Below are 17,509 nucleotides of genomic sequence, written 5' to 3' on the forward strand. Positions count from 1 at the left end.
GGAAATAGGTGTTTCTGAGGGATGAGACAAGAAGGAACAAACATAGAGAAACAGACATTTTTTCTGCAGTCCTTATAAAACTAAGGTGTCTGGGACCCTTCACTAGACAATGGTACAAGATTAATGAGCTCTGTGCATGAAACTGTTTTTTTCTGAATATGGCAAAATGGATCCATAATAGTTATTTGTGACTAAATAAATAACAAGGGCCTGACTGGTTGATTGCCTGAGGATATGTACACAGTCTAATTTAGTAATAATTTCCATCCCTGTCTGCTCAATGAACAAATAAACAACTCGTGCATGACAAGTAAATGCTGACGCAACACTAGTAACATTAATTAGAACCTTATGGAAAATGCCACAACAAAACAGAAAAAATAGAGTAAAAATTTTACCGTGGCTGTAACGTACAGTTGTAAATATATCTTGCTTAAAAATAAAATAAAATGGACTTTTAAATTTAATTTGAACTTCTGGATTTCTGAATACAATGTACTGTGAAAGGCTTTGATCTCATTAGTCTTTGTTAGTCAGCCCTATTTTGCTGCATCTAACCTAAGAAAAATAAATTGCATAACTGTCCTGAAGAAACTTCTGTTTCTATTCTTTGGGTTTCTTGTCTGTGCTCTTCCTGACACAGGCCTTTTAGTTCCTTATCTCTTCATAAGGATAACTTTACAAGAATCTACTTGGATTTTCTTGCAATTCTCTAGAAACTTTCTACTTGGACAGGTCTTTAAGGCACTGTTGTGAGGAAAGGGTTAAAAGCAGCAGAGTGCAGAAGAGGCTGTGAGATGCCAAGAGACCTTGCAGGTGGGAATGCTGAGGCCTGGAGAATATCAGTGTGGGAATATACCCCTTAGATTATGCTCACTGCTGTCTGTCCTCTGTCTGTTTTGAGAAGTAGAATTTCTGTTTAGAGATAACGTAGGTGTCTGAGGGACTTGGAGGCACTCTCAGGGACATGCCAGAGCTCCCTGCTTTGGGAGAGAGAAGATCAGAGCCCAGAGATCATAAAAAGCACAGAGATCACAGCATGGTGGCAAGCTCCATGTGCGCGGGCCCTCAATAAGTGGGTGCAAAGAACAGCCCTGCCACCCCTTGGGGTGGGCTGAGCCTGATGGTTCCTGCATTCCCACTCCTGTGTCTCTGCCCAGGTGTTGCTCTGGGATCCTCTGGTTGGCGAGGTAATGAAATAAATTTACTCTCTGCATTTCAGATGTAGTCTTGCGGTGTTCTGCCTGCCTGCCTGTGTGGGCTCCCAAACGCCCTTTACTTGCTCTTGCTCATTTTTTCTTACAGCACTTTTAAGAAAGAGGTCTAGATAAAATACATTGTTGTGACCCTCACAATGTCACGGTACTGCCTCCCTGTGGTGATAACTTGACCAGATTTTCTATGTATCGCAAAAAATTTCCAGCCACCTCTTTACAACTTTTTACAAAACTTTGACAGGTGTAAGGCAAATTCACTTTTCATAGAATAGGCCAAGACAATCCTTAGCAAAGTAGGAAAACCATACCCAGCTTTCTTATGAATTTAAACATTGACCAGGAAAGTGTTGCATGACTGCATTACAAACCATCCAAGCTGAAGCCATCTTCCATCCTCAACTCTAACTAAATTACAGCCAGGGATGCAGGATTCACAGGGAAAGAAGGCATAACAGTGGGAAGCAGTGTGATATCTCAACCTAGTGCATCCATCATTTATCTGGGAAAAATAATTCCTGTATTTCAGCCCTTTGCCTTAAGGCTATTGTTGTGCTTCACACAAAACAGTCACATCTACATCAATTTGGGATAGTTTTTTTTTTTTTCCTCCTGTAAGGAATATGAAAAATGTCAATGGATATTTAACTACATTTTCAAGGCTTTCATTGTTATTCAAACTTCTTTATATTCAGATTATTTCAGTCAGATGTTCAATTACCTGACAGAGTCTATAACACCAATGTTCTGGTTTTAAAATGTGTGATATCAATATATACATGAATGAAAAATTAAAAATATGTTTTTGAGTCTAAGTATGCAAAATATAACCTCAGGCTAAAAAGCATTTCACCCAATAAAATTTGAAAATAATTTCAGAGGGATCATCAATTCATCAGAGGCAGAGAGATAACGAACATAACCTAATTAATCTCCTTGTTGTAGCGAGCTATTTGCTAAGCACCTGAGTGCACACTAGATGGCAGCCTGAGTACAGATGATTTCATCCTACTGCTTGTTCTCCTCCAAGAAAAGGTGAAATTGAGAAATATCCTTGGACTCAGGTGTGTTTTGGGAAAAATGGAACTGGATGATGGGCCAAAATATGGGATGCTTAGGTCTGCAGTGTTCTTGGGTCCTTCCTAGGGTGTCACTGTAGTGTAGGTAGCATTAAGTAGAGAAAAGTCTCATTCCCAGCTAAATGCAAGTAACAACAGTAACAAATGCTCTAAAACCCAAGGGCAAAATAACCAAAATATTCAGGAATAAACTGTTTGCAGCTCAGATTTCACAACATGGAAACAAGAAAAATTTCTTTGTGTTGTGCCCCTTGCAGTATAGCCAAAGAACAAGATGAAGAAGCTGGTGAGGACAGCCTAAGAGAACACTTACAGACAAGATTTGATCCCCTCGCTGCAGCTCTCCGCTGAGATCCGCTGGCCCACCTGCCAGGATGAAAGACACGAAAATGCCTTCCCCATCTTCACCTCCCACAATGTTGAAACCAAGTCCTGTGGAGCCCTTGTGCAGGATGATTTTTCGAGGCTCTCTGTACAGAAACAAAATCATAATGTTTAGGCACTCTTACTGCATATGCATCTTTCAGAGCATCTTAAGCTTACTATATCTTGCCTAAGACACAGTGGCCTGCTGTTGTCTAAAGAACAGATGACAAAGCTGTTAACTGGTTAACAGATAAGGTAGGAATCAACCAGCATTATTTTTTCCCCTCATGGTTGAATTCAAACATCTCTATCAATTTCACCCCATTGGAGTAATCTTCACTATGCTAAGTGACAAATTTATTAAAAGGAAAAACAAAACACTGAATATGTTTAATAATCTAATTTATAGCAATGCTGTATATCCAGATATCCAATTTTTATATAGTACTTTTTTATTTTAAATTCTATTCTTGCTTTTGCAACAAATGAACAAAGAACAAACTTACAACTCCAAGCAAAGCAATGGCAGTTGTGATCCTGACAGATTTGGAGCAAGTAACATTTACATGATGAAGCTAATTCAGCAGAATCTCATTAAAAACTTTGGTTTGACACTATCAGGATCTTGCATTTTTAAGTCACATTGCAGCTTTATCACTGAACCAGCCCAAGGGGTATCTGCTTTTGCCATGCTCTTTAAAACCTATTAATTGTGATAGAAATCAATAAATAATAACAGGTATATCTCACAGCTCTTTTCATCTGTGAATTGAAAATATAACCCAGAGGATGCAAACATAACATGCAATTTACTGATGGGAATACTTATTTCCAGAAATAGGTAACTTCCCTGAACAATCAAGGTAGCATCCTTGAGAAAGGGTCCCAAATATTTTTGTTCCCAGCCTCTACATACGAGGCCTCAGAGCTGGTTCTCCCTTGGATACACAAGCACACACAACCACATATACATACACACACTCCATGTTTATTGGTACTTACCCCATTTCAAATCCCACTCAAATTTAATTTTCAGAAAAAGTGTAAATGCTGTTCAATTATGATGTATAAATGTTAAGCCCAGCCCTGCAAGTCTCCCAAACATACATATAGGTATCTGTGACTCCTCCCAGAGAATAAGATGCTCTATTCATTCTTTAAGTTTACAAAAAAAAGTTGCCAGCAATAAAACCACACATTCTACAGAATACTTCTTGTATAAAAGATTCAATATTTCCTCCATATTATGTCACAGTTCTGCATCACACAAATGGATCTTTCATTTCCGTTTTGTTTTTAAAGAACAGAGAAAAAAGGAAGAGAAGTGATTAAATTGAGCGATGCCTTATTTGATACAAGTTTAATCTTATGGACACATGGAGACTATCTTGACATGATACTTCTGAAATCACAGGCAGTTGTTAATCTTTGCCCAGTGCTAAAATTCAAATGGTATCCCCAACCTGATTATGATGTTAAAGTAACATCTCAGCTTTCTGAAATGGAAGTTTCATATATTTGAAAGAGAAGACTAAAGCAAAGTATTAGTCCTATTCCATATGGTCCTTCATCCCATGACTTTTTAAATGTTGTAAAGTCAGAAAACAGTTAGAAATACAGCTGTGAGTAAAAGATATATTTCATTGAGTTTGTGTATTTTTGAAGTGTTTTTAAGAATCAGAAAATAAAGGTAGATTTTTTTTTCTTTTGCATCACTGCTGTTGATTTGCCTTGTAGCAACTCCTTTAACAACCTGTTAAATATGTGCAGAGTAGACATAATGCAATCCAGAATCTAAGAAGTCTAAACAGGTTTTTAATTAGAAGTGTGGCCTGGGGGTTGGAGCAGAACTAGGACAGTGAGCTGAAAGCATGATTTCTCTTCTCTGCTTAGCCCATGCACTGCTGAGTGTTCTTGGCAACTCATTTGTTCTCCCAGCTTCAGTTTCCTCATCCACAAAATGATACGGTGACACTTGTCATCTTCAAGCCCTACTCATCAGAAATACTTTGCAAGAGTTGAGCAGCTGCCATTTATTATTTACCAGGATATTGAGGAAAAAGAGGCAGCAAAGTCAAACCAATGTATTTGCATGCTCTGCTGGTGAGAAATCAGAAGAGATCTTGTTCAAAATAAAAATGAGTATTTTCACATATGACAGGCAGCTTGGATCAAATTAGTTGAAAGCCAGGGCCATGGACAAAACTAGGTCAATACAACTGGGTATCTACTGAATAGTAAGCTGCGCAGCTCAACAAAGTGTTGGCCCAGTTATTAATCCCTGTCTCTGATCAAGTCAGCAGATTTATGCCTAAAGTGCTGCCAGTGCTGTTTTATAATGTTGGCCTTTTGACAGCAAAATTCACATTCTGCTCTTGGATGATTATGTTCAGAGGAAGTTCAGACAATAAGGGGAAAATGTCAGAAGCTGCGATTAGAATGCAATGGGTTTCTGCCCCTGCTCTTTTACCTAATCAGATCATTTTGATCAAGACTCAGATTTGGCTGAATAGAGGCTGACCATCCTTAATATGTCTTTGTATTTCTTTCATATCTGAGTACCCTGCAGAATCTGAAATGCGGACTCAAGAACACCTAAGCGCTGTTGTCATAATAAAAATAACCTTTAGCCCTTACTGTACTACAAAAGCTATGGGAAGTAGAATGTACATGGCAATTCACCTTAATACAATAAATATGTTTTAAAAATATGTAATTGCTCACATTTGCATAGTGTACTTAGAATGACAACAAAGAAAAGGGCTAATGATGGTAAAAAAGTTGATATAAAATTTATGAAGTTGAAGTAGGAAAAATATTTATTAAGAAAACCAACTACAATACCAGCCACTGCCCACTAGATCTTTTAAGAGCGATGCAGCAATTAGCTACCTGCCAATGCTTTATCGACATTCACTGAGATGTCTAAGCTGAAGATGAGGATGTTACATATTTTATCACCTTGTATAAAAGTTACAGTCAACTCTTAATATGATATTTAAGGAGGTCTAAGAACAGCTGTTCCAATTTTTCTTAAATATGTGGGAAACAACACTAGGAAAAACTCCTTTGCCTCTGTGAAAAATCGTTATTGAATGTAGTTCCAGTACACATGACAGAACTCAAGACAAAATGCAGATAAATGCTGTAAAGGAGGTGATGGAATCAAACACTTAAAGATGATGGGAGAGTTGAGAACTGAAAGAAAAGTAATTTAAATGTGAATGATGCTTGCTTGTAGTTAATGCACTCAGAATGTCTAGCTGTCTGCAGAAAACAGCAACTAAGGCAGAACATATTTTAAGATGGGAGTGGCTGGGCACTGAACAGGCTCCCCAGGGAAGTGGTCACAGCACCAGCCTGACAGAGCTCAAGGAGCATTTGGACAATGATCTCAGGCCCATGGTGTGACTCTTGGGGACGTCCTCTGCAGGGCCAGGAGTTGGACTCAGTGATTCTTGTGAGTCCCTTCCCACTCAGCTTGTTCTGTGAAGATGTTTTATTTGTATACAATAGATGGCACTCTATAGCTACCCTGGAAAAGGGAGCAGTCTGACATCCACTGTTTCTGAAATTCATGTTTCAGCATCCAGCTTTAACTATTTATCCCATTTACAATTTCTTCTGTGATAAACACAGCTGAAGGTAAGTTTGTAGGTGCTAACAAAGCATAAAAGCATACTAGCACTTTAATTTGGTGTGTGCATGTTTTATACCCTCCTGCAGCTCTGTACCACATACAAACAGAGCAGAGCAGCAGGGGAAATCAAGCAGAAATCAGAAAGGAGTGTGAGATGAAAACATTCCTGGACTGACAGAAGGCAGCAGAAGGGAGGGAAAAAAAAAGAGAAGTGAAAAAGGAAAGAAAAGAGGAGAGAAGAGAGCAATCAGAATAAAGGAAAGTAGTGCCTCTGCAAAGGAGATCAGGGAAGGAAATAAAAAGGCAGGGAAAGAAGAAAGGAAGATTTACATTAATAGATCCAGGAGTAAAGGAGCAAATAAAGTGCTGCAATCCACACAAATTTACAGGCTGAGAAATCAATGGCACAATCAATTTGGATGGACTTGGTTACTTGCTTTGGGGAATGCATCAGATCAGATTCTGTAAATCACATCATAAACTGCAGGCCTGATGTAAGAGCAAAGGATTACTAAATTAATAGTTGAAAACAATAAGTAGCAACAAAATGTCAACACTTAAGAAAATGTCTTCTGTCATAAAAATGCAGTGACCAAAAATAAATCATAGTGCAGCATTTCTCTCCTTAGCAGGTTTGCTTGGTTTATGCATGTTTAATTTGATCACTATTTTAAAAACAGCAAGTGTTTTTTATTTACTACATTTGTACTGAATATTTGGTTTGATCAGTTTACTTTTAACAAACAGAAAATGACAAGAGAAAAATGTGACTATTACTATCATTCTTCTATAGACTGGAATCCATAGTAATTATAGATCTAATTTAAGAGATTAAAACTGGACTGATAAATGATGGGGAAGTGCTTTCTAAAAACAAGTAATTCTTATAATAATTAACTGAAAGAAAATCCATGATTAAATTGATTTTTTTTGTGCTGCTGGCAACATTAAAGAAAAGAGTCAGTATTCATCTCAATTGACACAGCTCTGTCTTTCTGTTTCTTTTGTACCATCTCTAAAATTGGAGTGCTGACACGTTTTGTGCTTTTTGAAATACCTACAGAAATATTAAGCAACACTGGGTGCTTTCAAACATCAGACCCTAGGGATTTCTTCAGTTTTATACAATCAATGAGGTGTCTCAAATCTGCAGAGGCTTAGAAATATGGCTTTGATCTTGATTTGGCTGCAGTTTTTTTGTTATACCTTTTAAATTTTTTTTGTTTGTTTTTGTTGTTATTGTTGGCTTTTTGCCTTTCCTCCTCCCCCTAAACTGCCATTTTCTTCACAAAGGATGTTGAAAGCATACATAAAGTCTTTGTTGCTTTGGTGTTATAGTAACATGGATCACAGAAAGCCCAGAAGAATATTTATCTTATTGTTTGCATTAGGGTAGCATCAATATACAAGTCAGGGCCCACAACCTTTGTACTCTTATATAGTGCAAGAAAACCCATCCCAGCTACCTGAATGAGCAAATAGCAGGAGGTAAAGTTGAAGTTGTAAGAAGTTGTATTATTTGGGTAAAATCACATTAGTATATCAAGGAGAAGAGCACACAGGGGATAGGATGATCGTAAATGGCTTTAAACTGGAACAGGGTGGATTTAGATTAAATACTAAGAGGAATATATCTGCTGTGAGGCTGGTGAGGCACTGGCACAAGGTTGCCCAGAGAAGCTGTGCATACCCAGACCCTAGAAATGTTCAAGGCCAGGGTGAATGGGCATTTGAGCAACCTGGCCTAGTGGAAGATGGGGTGGGGTTTGAACCAGATGATCTTTAAAGTCCCTTCCAACCCCTTCCAAGCCATTCTGTGATTCTCTGAAAGAACACACACCAAATCTAAGGCAGCAAGGCTCCTTCTCCTAAGCAGTATAAATATGTTTGGCTTCTAACAATCCACAGTGTGAGCACTGAGTTACATTAGATTCATTTGGCAAATCAAGCCATTCCTTTTCACAACAGTAATTCCGGTTTTCCTCTCATGCTTCAAAAAATTCTGATAAATACCTGTGTATTTATTTCTGGCAACCAAAGGACATTCATACTGGAAGAACCTAAAAAAAGGTGGTTCCAATAGATTGTTCGTTCTTCACAGCATTGAACACAAGGGGATTGGAGGGACAGAGTATGTGCCAGTGTGTGATGGTTTAAAATCTGATTACTCAAACAAGAGATGATATGAAATTCTAAGTGGTTGAAGGCCTGAAATATTCACACACACCTTTGTAAAAGGCTTTGAGTTTTGGTGGAACTAAGCTTTCTTTATATAGATTTTCTTTCCTACTTCTACAACTCTTGTTGCACACAAATGAAAGATCTGTCTGTACGGCTCTCATCTATTGTTTTATTGTAATACCACTTCTACTGCACCTCAGCTTTTACTTTTCCCCTTGTTATTCCCTCTCAGGCTTGGCAACATCTTTCCATTATGATGTGAAACATCTCCACACTTTGCCTTTCCTCCCTGGCCCTCCCTCTCATGTGCCTTTGCTGAAGTGACCAAAGCACCAGGACCTGGCAGTGGTAGGGAGCTACAGACCTTCCTTTCTCAGTTCCCAGTCCTTCATCACCTTGTGGCACCTGCACATACCAGTGTTACACCTGACCCTGTGAGGTCTCATCCCTGAGAGTCACTTCAATTAGTGTTATCCTACTTTCAATTATTATTGAAAATAACAAAAATAAGGAAGCCTTCTTCTTATCAACTGCTTTCATATTGACCATCACAGTCCAGAGGGGTAACACTGCATGCATAAACTGAAACAATGTTTTGGCCTTCTAATTCATTAGTGACGTATTTCATTTGACCAAATATTGGTATACTAACAACTAAACACAGCTTTTAATAAGATGTACATTTATCAGATTACACAGTAAAATATCACTTTGCCTACTAAGTTACCCTATCTGCTTGAAAAAATATTTTGTTGATTTATTTGACCATGGATTCCTTGAATTTCTTGTTCATTGAACATGTAAAAGCGATGGTTTGTTCTAACTTTAATAATGACTACAATTTTAATGCATTTATTCTGCAAACATCATGCCTAAATTGCCACTAACTTTTATGTATACTTAATACAAGGGAACCTACTGGGGGCCAGGCACTAGGTTATATTTTGCAACAGATTTTGTTCTGTAGGAAGACCTCTGGACTCTAGCAATCTTTCATTTTATCTTTTGTAGAGAAATTAAAGCCTGCACACCAGGACAAGTTTTCTGCTTGCAGATAGCAAGATGGAATTGGCATACAGGAATAATCTTTTTGATTTGAAAAACTGGACTGCATTTTTACCATGACACCTGACATTTACTTCAAATGCACAGTAGTCTGCCTCCTGGGTTTGAGAAATCTCATTGATTTTTAGAGAGATAATGTAGGACAGCCAATAGAGCTGTCCTTTAGCTCTATCAGGGATATGATTATTCCTATCCTTTGTCTCACATAATCACTTATCTCACTTCCCTGTTCCAGGAGGTATATTATTTACATGCTAATAATCAAAATAAATACTGAAAACTGCATCTCTGTACCATCTTATATACCCAGCACAGACAACTCCATACTAGAAAGGTTTGCTTTGCATCTTGCTTTTAAAAACTATTGGTTCCATATTGAAACCACTGTTGTAAAAGCTATTACTTACAGCATTCAATAGCTCTATTCACCATGAATGCTGCAGCTCTACAGTTTGTAAACAAAGCTAGATGAGATGGAACTGGTGAGAGGCAACAGAATTGCATTACCAAGAGACAGGAAGTATTCAAATGCTCAGAGAATACCTAAAAATAGCAGTGCCTCTAAGCTACGTTTGGAAATATCAATACACAGGCCGCTAGTAGCAAGCATCTCAAATTACTTTATAGAAGACACTTCTGAAACTAAAACCATTCTGTAATATCTCTCCTGTTCAGAATAAAAATTCTTATCCTTAGTCATGGTTCAAATGCTATTTATTTATGTATAAATATTTTTAAATGTATTTCAGATGCTCAGACACATTGCTAAGTCAAAAAGACTTGATCAAATAAGTTGAAATCCCAGTTTCTAAGAGTTGGCTGGTAGCATACAAAATTCAATTTAGTGTGGATGCCAAAAGCAGAGAGAATAGCTGTCAAACATCACTAGCATTAAAGCCTTGTGTGCTAGTATGGCAGGATTTCAAAAAAAACTAGGGCTGTTTTCAACCAGTATTTTGGATAGTCACAGCTAAGATTGTTCATTAAAATCACTTCAAAAATTCAAAATAACAATATTTTCAAATGCAAACATTAGAGTTTTCTTGGTTTTTAAACCATGAAAATAAAACATTAGGGAAGTTGCTAATGAAGACCTCCAACACCTCTGAAGTTCATGCCTTTATATACAGAATAAATCTGTACACCTCATGTACAGTTATTACACTGTGAAGAATATATGGCTTGAATATATTGGGAAAAAATCTTTAAAGATGTCTTTATTTTTCCCACCTGGTCATTCATGTTGTTGCTGGACATGAAGTCCACAAAAGTCCTCTCAAATAAAAAATTAAATGGTTTTATGTGTTCATCTATCACCTCATTGAAAAAAAGCTATTCAAATTCTTTAAAAATCTATTCTGACCAGCTCTATTATCACATATTTCAACAGGGTGGAAAGGACTAAATGCCAGCAAATGCAATTCCCTCTGTATTTCTTTAACACTCCTAGATTTAATTTTTCATTCATAGAACCCAATAATTATATCCCTTCAGTGACTCCACAGTCAGTCAGAGAGAGCCAGCATGCAGGGTACAAATGTCAGCGTGTGCTAGGGATGCCTTGCAGGTAAAGCAGCTGTTAAAAACCTGCATCCCAAAACCAATTTAGTGATTCTCCTAAATACAGGATTCTTCTGATAGGAACACAATTCCTAAAAGAGAAAAATAACTTTGTTTTGACCTCAAATTCTATTAGCTGTAAATATAGCAGCATGGACTCCACAAAAACATTAGAATACATTGAGCTTTAACATAATGAAATATTTAGGGCTGAGCTGATTACTCATTTCTGCTCAGCAGTGGAATAGGCTACCAGTCCCACTTTCCTATGTGAAATGAAATATGATACAGTGTAGGTTGATTGGTAATAATTATAAGCTGATGTTCTACCTCCTGAGCAACAGGAGACCTGTGGCATCAATTGCAGATTTTCTGTACTGTAATGATTCACACGCAATATATGCAAGATGTCTGTGTGGCCAGTACAGATTCTGCAATTTATCTAAAAATTCATTTAGAAAGACTTATTTCCAGATTTAAGCAGGAGTTTAAAGCTACAGGATGATTCCTGAATTGGTCCAGTAGACCAAGCTAGAGACATCATAATAGAATTTCCTTCCTTAAATCTCAACGGAGCAAATTATTTTTTCTCCCCCCCCCACCTCCTTTTTTACCACGCAAATTGTTCTTAAAGCTCAGTTTTATTTCAAACATCAATTCATTCATGAGATGATTTGAAGAAGAGTCAGGGGAATTTATTATGACTCTCTCTTTGGATTAGAGAGATAAAGAAAAGAAATCTAAAAGGAGGGTGTTTAAACACTGAGACTGCTAGTCCAGGACTTGAGCAATCTCCAGGTTTCTGATAGTCACAGCTTCACTGGAAAAGACCCTGAGCAACCTGATCTACCTTAAAATTGGTCCTGTTATGAGCATAAGGGCTGGATGACAATTAAGGCTTTATTTACAGAATTATCTTCCAGATGATAGCCCCTTGAGCCACATGCACTTTTCCTGCATAATTCCATTATTCAATCGAATTTTCAATGAATAATTACCATAGCTGTTTTACATATTTTAAATAATCATATTTTAAAATAATAGATCTAGGTAAGAAATTAAAAATTTAGACTTTTGAGAAAACTATTTCAGACTTCACTTAGGACAGGATTATTTTACACAGTGACCAATTTATTTTCTGACTGCACCACAGTAAATTGTAACAGAAACTAAAAAACAACAAGACGACATCTTTCCTCTGTGGAACTTTACAGTCTCACTTTTATCACAAGAAAGAAAAGCTTTGAAATATGAACTGAGCAGCCAATGATAGGTTATTACCCATGCCTACAGAGTTCCACATTTCTATGGGAGGGAATAAAAAAGAATTGACATTTTTTTAGACTATGCCAGTCAGTGCAAACAAAATCTGTGCTACTGTGTTAAATATCAGCCTTTCTAATATTGTAAAGATGCAAGTATAGTATCTGTAGTTGTGAATTATTCACATTTTACACCATTGTCTTAGTCAAATTTGAGGCAGCTGTGCACCCAGAGCTATGTTCTACAGTTAACACACTGATGTACACAGATATTCACCAGCACAGGGCTAATATTTTCTATCAGTACTTCTCCATCCTTAGTTTTGAACACTGATTTGTCAAACAGAATTCATGCATACATTAAGAAAACAGAGTAAGACTTCACTGGGCTTTTCCATGATAAGTGGGAAGATTTTACAGCGAACACAAGTAAATATTAACACTAGTCAAGTGAGATGAATTGAAGAAATGTATCCCATATATCTCCATGACAGATACTCTCATCTCCATGAAAACCAAACCTTTCAGTGTAAGTATCAAGAAAGGATCTGCACTAATTTGAAACTTCATTGCTTCATCTCACAGACTTAAACACCACATCTAATGAAGAGCTCTGTGTGTGTGGGTAGCTCAGTGCTACCTGACACCTCTACAGCAGCTTCAACAGAGAATCATCTTACCCTTCCACAGAAATGGTCCGCTGCAAGCTCACTGTGGGGGGACGTGTTGCAGTACTGTGCTGGGAATGACTGGACAGCCAAGGAAGAATAAAGAAAAGCATTTGTTAAAAAAATAGAAGTTGCTCTTGCTCTTATTGTCTCTAGCAGTTTAGCTAATGCCAAAATAGATACAACAATCAGATTATTTTACACGTGTCTAAAGCATTTTGACCTCAGAGGTGCTCATCTGTTCAAAAAGGGCTTAATTGTACAATCTCTCTTGCTTAAATTCAGTTTTCATTTCTCATTAAGAGCAGAAAATGAAGATAATAACTCCCCTTTATCTTTCGTATTAATTTTTTAAATACATATAGATTCACACATAGAGTTTAGTAATTCAAAATAAGTTATATGCTAATTATTCTACTAAATATACTAAACATTAAATGCAAATTTAATTTCAGAGCAAAAGGTAAAACAGCAAATGATAATGTAATCGATCTAATTCTCAGTGCTTCTCAGTAAAAGAGGACATGCATTCCTTAGAATTGCACCTTGATGTAAGTTCAACACTAGCTCTATCAGATTTTAAGCAGCTTGAGTTTTTCCACATGGATTTTTATTAATCTAGGACACAACATTTGGGAAAAAACATGATACTTTTTCTATAGCAAAACACTATCTGAAAAAAGACTCTCTGAAAAAAACCTTTTTGATTGATTTTGATTTTTGAGGTCTAATGGCTTCTCATATGTTATACTGACATGACTATGAAACCTGACTAACAATAACTCTGTTAAAAATACACAGTATGTGCTAATTTCAGTATTATACTATGGTAGAATAGTATTGTAAATACAAATGGATAAAACAGAGCATCAGTCAAAGGCAGTTTTGTGATAATAAATTGTACTCCTTATCCAAGACATCCTGTTTAAATAAGATATTAAAAAGCACAAGCATCTGGGTGTATTTTCTGATTAGTTTAAATGACTACAGCACATAGTGAGGCCCAGTATTAATAATGCAAAGTACACAATAAAAAGAAATCTTTATGTCAGTTTTATATCACTGATTCTAATAACTGAAGACTTTGTCTTGCTTTCAAGCTTTGCATATATCCCAAGCTGCTTGTTCAGAAGAAACAGATCTTATTTTCAATAAAAGCACTTCATTTGACATTAGTGAGCAACACATCTCTTTTACATGAATTAGCATAGTCAATACTGTCTGGCAGAAAAGAAGCCTTTTTTTGTTTGTTTGGTTTTTTCCGGTTTTTTGTTTGTATGTTTGTTTGTTTGTTTGTTTGTTTGTTTTTGTGCACACCATGGAGTTGTGCTGCCTGTCACTGGACAAACAAAAGTCCTGCTGCCTTCCTGGTATCTTCTGTTGTGACAAGTGTGCTCTTGTTTTATGTTGGTAAAGTATTCATCCCTATTGAGAAGGTTTCAGAAGGTTTGTGGAAAAGTATATTCCCCTTGTAAGAAGAGCTGCAGAGCTTCTTATCTGTTTTACAGCAAACTTACTTAGGAGTCATAAGTTTGTGGGAACATGGTATGAACAGAACAGCTGAGTGGGACAAACACTGCAGAATATTATATGAATATTGGTTAAAATTTCACATCAAGTTTGCATGTACGAGGAACTTTACACCCCACTCCCGCCAAGTGAGGGGCTCATCTATCTGCAATATTCCACCCATCAGAAACCTTTTCCATTCCTAGGGATTTATGACACAGTATTCAAATGAGCCCTCACCTTCTTTCATGAAAATAGTTCAGAACTAGTGATATGAAAACTCATTTTCTTTTACATAATTATAAAAATCAAGTTTGATGCTCAATAGAAACTTGTGCCTTCTAAGGTATCATTGTGAATATAATGACACCGAAAGTCTAAAATGCAATTTAATCATTGCTTGACACAAGTTGCTATTGGAGACAGAATAATAGTCTGATTTGATTCCTAACTGACTTATTGAAAAGAAAGTCTCCGGGTGAATTCTATCAAACTGATGGAACCGGCAAAAAGAAGCTGATTTCATCACATGCTTAATACACTTGTGCAGTTGCCATGTCTTTTGCAGCACAGAAGAAATAAAGCTTTCTGCTACCAACACTTTCTGTGACGAATGCCTAAACATATCCCTATTGAGATATGTAAGCAGCACAGTTTTAAACTGACAGGTCAAAATATTGAGAGATTGACATTTAGGCTTATAAAAATGCTACCATTTCTATAAAATTATACAGAATGAAACTCCTACTAGTTTTAATAATATAAAGTAACAACATTTCAATATACAGCCCAGTATGATAGCCACATAAGATAGATTGTCCCTGAAGAAAAGAATATTACATCCTGTAAAAGACCAATTTTAACTTAAATCCATTTTATTTTAGTTCAGTGAGACAAGGGGGATATAAGGTTCTTGTAAGGCAATTCATAAGATTGAAGGAATAAAGAATGAGATTGTAAATTAATAATAAGGTGCAAAACTGGGAGCAAAGAATTCAACCTCTCTTTTTAATGGGTTTAAATTGCTTTTTGTTTTAAACTTATTTCTCAGGCATGGTGAACCATTTCATGGCTTCATTAAGTAATAAAAATAGAGCAGCCTGGTGTTCACATATTTTTTAAAATGTTTATTATGCAAATAATCATGTCAGTAAGTATTATAGAAACAAAAAGGTGAGTAGCTAGTCTGCTTAGCTTTAATTCTGTTCTAGGCCAAGAAAGCTCTGAAGACACTTTTGTTGTGTGAGTGATGCTTAAACTGAAGGCGGCATCATAAACCCTTCTTTCCCCACAGAGATGAGACGAACCTCCACCTTCCCTTCCCAAACGACACTTTCACTGATACACAATACATCAGTGAAACATCTATCTGGGATGAAACAATCACATTAGGGAAATATTTATGGTGTTTGAAACTTCTCTAATGCAAAAATATGGACAAACCACCATTAAGGGATCAGACTGCATGATGCTCAAATCAGTTCATCCCAAAGCCTGCCTATTGCATTGACAGTAGAAGAAATAAGGTTGTTACAATCCAAAATCTTTCCTCTTCTCTTTTGTTTAGATAAAACCAAGACATTGTCTTTACAAACAGAGAACTAGAAAAATCATTAGCTTTCCTCTCTCAACCCTCAACTTCTACCAACAATGAACAGCTGTCCTCTATTTGCTACAGCCCTGATTTAGGAACTCTTTTTTTTTCATGTATCTTCATTTTGACAAGTCAAAACTGACAGCATTGAAGTTATTTGCTTCCTAAATCAATTGACCTGCAACTTCTCATAAAGATGCAGCCATGGCACAGGCTGGGTAGAGACCTCTCTGAATAATGGCTGTGGAGCAGCCATTCTTCAGCTCCCAATCCTGAAACTGCCACACAGAAGAAAAATACACAAACTCCATTTGTCTATCAATATGTTCTGTGCAGGAAAAAAAATCCAAAACAAACAACAAAACCAAACCCAAAACTAGAGCTCTGAGTTATTCTTTGTCATTCACAATACTAAAACAAAAAAGAGTGATAAATGCAATATTAAAAAATTCCACTGGAGATCAGAGAAGGGAATGCTAATACTGTTTGTTTTTATGATGTATTCTCAGCATGTTGTTTCTTATGTCAAGGATTGAAGGTAGCACTGCAGTTGTTTATAAAGCTTCTAAGCCTTTGATTTGATGGATGTAAGAGCTTAGGAAGGCAACATGCTTTAATTCCATTAATGTGGAGTTTTAATTCAGCTCAGTGAAGTGAAACCAGCTTTTCCTGATGCTGCCAACAGCTAAACTCCTAACTTAAATGAGTTTTTGCACTCCCGTGGGATTAATTAGAAGACCAGAGATTGCTTTTTTTTGGCATTAATTTAATCTCAGCTCCAAACAGTTTGATAATATCCAGTACTGACAGTTACTGACCCGTATTAGAAGTATCAAACTAACCAGTCTCCCATCAGAGGCAAATAGGAAACTTCAGGGAACAGGACATTCAACCCTGCTACGTTCAGATCACCCTCAGGTAACAAAGCCAGACATGAGATGTAGTGCTGTTTTCATGCACAGGCACATGCAGTGAGGATTTCAGCAACATAACTCAATTTTTTAAATGGCATTTGTACATCTATCGTACAAATAGCATTGCTAGGCTAAATAGCTACTCACTGGAAAACAGAAAAGGAACAAAATGAAGGATTAAACTGTCACTCTACCTACAAATATGTAGAATAAGCCCACACTACATCTCTATTCAGGTTCTCTGAGGTTATTTCACTTGCACAACTAAAGTAAAAAAGGTTGCTAACTCATTCCTCCCTCCCTGCCTGCCTCCCTTCCCTAAACAGTGCTCACAAAGAAGTGGTTATCCCCATTCTGTGTCTTGAAGTATTTGAGATACTGCAGTCCTAAACTAGCATCATTTAGCAATAAGGAAGAATGCAAGGTGGAGCTGTGACTCAGAGGAATGCTTCAGCTC

The 17,509-nt window shown here is 36.9% G+C and overlaps 1 protein-coding gene across 3 annotated transcripts in view; it reads right to left on the reverse strand.

The window, feature by feature from the left end:
• DLG2 (discs large MAGUK scaffold protein 2) overlaps positions 1-17,509 on the reverse strand; it is a 911,187-nt gene that overhangs the window by 230,207 nt on the left and 663,471 nt on the right. For all 3 annotated transcript variants that reach the window (XM_031066024.1, XM_031066022.1, XM_031066023.1), the window contains 2 exons: positions 13,048-13,116; positions 2,607-2,763 (listed from right to left, as the gene is read on the reverse strand). In XM_031066024.1, the coding sequence (XP_030921884.1) occupies positions 2,607-2,763; positions 13,048-13,116 (226 nt within the window). The remainder of the gene's footprint in view (positions 1-2,606; positions 2,764-13,047; positions 13,117-17,509) is intronic.

Source organism: Geospiza fortis, unplaced genomic scaffold (genome assembly GCF_000277835.1).
Source record: "Geospiza fortis unplaced genomic scaffold, GeoFor_1.0 scaffold16, whole genome shotgun sequence".
NCBI classification, from domain to species: Eukaryota; Metazoa; Chordata; class Aves; order Passeriformes; family Thraupidae; genus Geospiza; species Geospiza fortis.